Source organism: Puntigrus tetrazona, chromosome 5, assembly GCF_018831695.1.
Source record: "Puntigrus tetrazona isolate hp1 chromosome 5, ASM1883169v1, whole genome shotgun sequence".
In the NCBI taxonomy this organism is placed as follows: Eukaryota; Metazoa; Chordata; class Actinopteri; order Cypriniformes; family Cyprinidae; genus Puntigrus; species Puntigrus tetrazona.
Genome location: NC_056703.1, coordinates 27,077,424 through 27,080,777, shown reverse-complemented (window position 1 = coordinate 27,080,777; position 3,354 = coordinate 27,077,424). Strand labels below are relative to the sequence as shown.

At 39.1% G+C, this 3,354-nt stretch overlaps 1 protein-coding gene across 1 annotated transcript in view; it reads right to left on the bottom strand.

Annotated features, from left to right (window-relative positions):
* The window catches only part of LOC122345113 (connector enhancer of kinase suppressor of ras 2-like), a 14,158-nt gene extending 11,300 nt beyond the window's left edge, over window positions 1-2,858 (bottom strand). Inside the window, exons 1-5 of the mRNA XM_043238943.1 lie at window positions 2,855-2,858; window positions 2,527-2,702; window positions 1,782-1,855; window positions 1,566-1,705; window positions 420-523 (exon numbers count right to left, since the gene is read on the bottom strand). Of these exons, the coding sequence (XP_043094878.1) occupies window positions 420-523; window positions 1,566-1,705; window positions 1,782-1,855; window positions 2,527-2,702; window positions 2,855-2,858 (498 nt within the window). The remainder of the gene's footprint in view (window positions 1-419; window positions 524-1,565; window positions 1,706-1,781; window positions 1,856-2,526; window positions 2,703-2,854) is intronic.
* Window positions 2,859-3,354: the final 496 nt, after the last annotated feature.

Genomic DNA, 3,354 nt, shown 5'->3' with positions numbered 1-3,354 from the left:
TATAAAGATATATATATCTTTTGATTTTGTGTGAAATATTACTTAATGTTTAATATGACAGGTTTAATAAGGAAAAGGAAATATATATCCAATACTGTCTATCATGACCACAGGGTAAACGTAATAGTGACTCACAAAGACTGAGAGATACGTAGAGAGAGAGAGAAAAGACAGAGAAAAAATTTATCTCATTGCATCTCTACAGTGGGCTCAGATATGAGGTGGTCTGACTCATTCACACGCGCACACACACACACACACAGTCACTGTGACGTGGTAAGGCCAGGTCTGGGGGACGGCACTACAAAACAGCTCTTTTACCAATGCCAAATGTCAAGCATTATGAAGCTGCACTATTGTGTGGGATTACACAATGAGAGGGAGCAATGTGTGTGTGTGTGTGCTGGATGCTGACTCACTGAGGGTGGCCGTGGGTACGTGTCATAAGGGGGCGGTGGGCTGTCTTGCTTGGGCGTCGAGGGCGTCTCATTGTCTTCATGTTCACTTTCACTCCAGTAGTCTGCTGGAAGAGAGAGAGAGGGACATGCAGGGAGTCATTAGCTTGTTGCAAAACATTTCCATAAAATAAACAATAATTAAATTAGTCTCTGAGATCATGTGGGGCACAAAGACACATGAAGGTTTTTCAATGAGGACCTGCAGTAATGCTCTACTGCACAGTCCCTAGACCGAGCTCTCAGACCTTCCATAGACATCCACACAACTGCAGTGTTTACAGGTTCAGAAACATAGCAAGGATATCAATAAAGTTGTCCATGTGACATCAGAGGTAATTAATGAGAGAATTATAATTTTTGGGTAAACTATTCGTTTAAACTTTTAAAAGAATCAGATACTGTCAAATCATCAACAAATTAATAAAAATATAACCTGACAATTTGAGTCTCCAATGGAGGAATATGCTGAATGGAGAACTTATTTTGTAATGTCTACCAGCAGAGGTCAACCAGCTAACCAGCCAAACCTTGACCTATGTTGTGGACTTGTGGATCACATAGCATCAGTTTCACTGAAACACATCTACTTTCCTTTGGTTTTTGTCTTTTTTCTGCATTGGACTATTTTTAAGAATAGCTATTTCAACATTCTATGAAGATGATGTAGGAAGTTTCAAGTTTTAATATTTCATAACTTTCATTCAAGTCCATTCATTCAAACCCTGCAAGTTGACCTTCCTTTTTGAACACCCTCACCTCCAAAAACTAATCAACAGCCATTAGATAGAACCAAGCTTGATAATGTTACACCTGTATATACTTTACAAGTCAGTGAGACTTTAACTCACAACAACACTCAGAAAGGAGGTTTAAAGATGCTTCACACATGATACATTGATAAATCATAACTGTATGTGTGAAGCAGCACTTACTCTGTGTAAGCTACACCCATGTTATTAATTTAAGAGCATATATTTAACCTGAATCACATGTATACATTTAAACGAATCATAGCATTTACAATAACATTGTGCTTTATTATGATTTTACTCGACGCAATCAAGAATTAAAAAAAAATGTAGGGATCAAATTGAATAAAATTTTCACCTTGTTCTTGACGGATTCGCTCTCTTTCTGCGTAGCCGGCAGCCGCCATGTTGAGACGACTCAACCATCTGTTCATATCGTCCACGCCATCGGCTGCGAAGTAGAAGCTCTTGATTTTGGGATGGCACGCTTTAAACGCACTGCATAGGGAGCAAAGATACAATAAGAAATCCTCAAGCATCATCACATCACTCAAACGTTTGTAAAGTTACTCACTATTTTTTGCGACATTCACTGGCTCTGTCGATCTTAAACTCAGGGAGGCTGACAAACCCTTCGGCCTTCTCATCCTACAAGGTGGAAAAAAGAAAGAGAGAGGATTGTGCAGACATTTAACCCCACTTACACTCATCTGTAATGTCATTACATCCTCGTTAGAAGTTACGTCTCTTTATTATTCTCTGTTTTTCTTGGTTCATTCCATTATTTTTTCCCCAGCATTAAACTGCAGCAGCACCGTTGACAGGAGCTCTGCATAAATAAATGAAAAGCATAAATTGTTGCGGCTCTCTATAAGCCTGTCTGTGTTTACAAAACCCACACAGTAGAAGATCATCAATTATAGCAGAGCCGGACTATGTTGCAGGATTCTCAGTGGACCAAAACCAGGCCGAGAGGAAACCTTCCCTCCCCATACTTCCTCCGAAACCCCCAGAACAGTAGCCGTATCCCACACCCAGGCTGTGATAAAAAGCGAAAACACTGTGGGTAATTAATCAAAAGCGAAGGAGCAAGGGAACAAGTACGGGAGTGTTTGTTGGGAGAAGTTCCTTATCTTCATTACAGCAACAGCGTGTGTAGAAGACTGTTTTGTTGGGGTAGATGAGCATTAATCTTGTTCCACACAAGAGGGTAAAGCCGGCACCAATTAAAGTCTCATCTCTAGATCGATACAGTTTCTGCTGTGCTGGTGGATAGGAGAAACAACAAAGACAACTGTATTGGCCAAACACACACTCACCTCTTCGTTCATATACCAGTACAAGCAGGCGTCCTTCAAAACAAACCAGTACTTCTTCCACTTCTGCGAGAAATAGCTCTTAGCGTCCTTCTTCTTCCACAGCCAGCCTTCACAGTCTCCACGACCCAGGTCCTTACAAGAGATTCTTCTCTTGCTGATGGAGGACAGTGGAGCCGCTGGATGCCATATAAAAGAACAGAATGTGTTAATAACCGTTATATAATGAAGAGCTAAGAATCTTGATTGAGGAAAGCTGTTGTATAATAGCATCATCAGTTCATTTGTGTATTAAATGGATCATTTATTCATTGTCAATCCACTCTTCAACTCATCCTATTTCAAGCCAGTATAAGTTTCATTCTTTTGTAGACATGCGGGATGTTCATGATGAGCTTTTTTCTTATAATGAAAGTGAATAACGACTAGTAAACACCCCAAAATGGACAATCAATTTGGCTTGTGCACTATACTTCTGAAACCATATGATAACTTTGTGCGAAAACAGACAAAATTAGGATAATTTTGAAACATTTTACCCAATCATATCCAGCTCTCAAATCTCATTCAGCATTATGAATACGCCCATTTTTAAACTTGGCATTTCATGACTGATTAAAAGATTCATGAGAAGAAATGTTGGTTATTAATTATGTCAGAACAAGCATTGTACGTCTCTATGCATCATATTTGTAAATGTGATTGAGATTTGAGATGTTTGATTAAAAGGGAATAAAGCTGATCAGTGAAAAATTACTTGAATTTCTGTCTTTTACTCACATAAACAACTTCAAAAGACTTCAAAAGAATATCATCTGGCTTCAGAAGGCT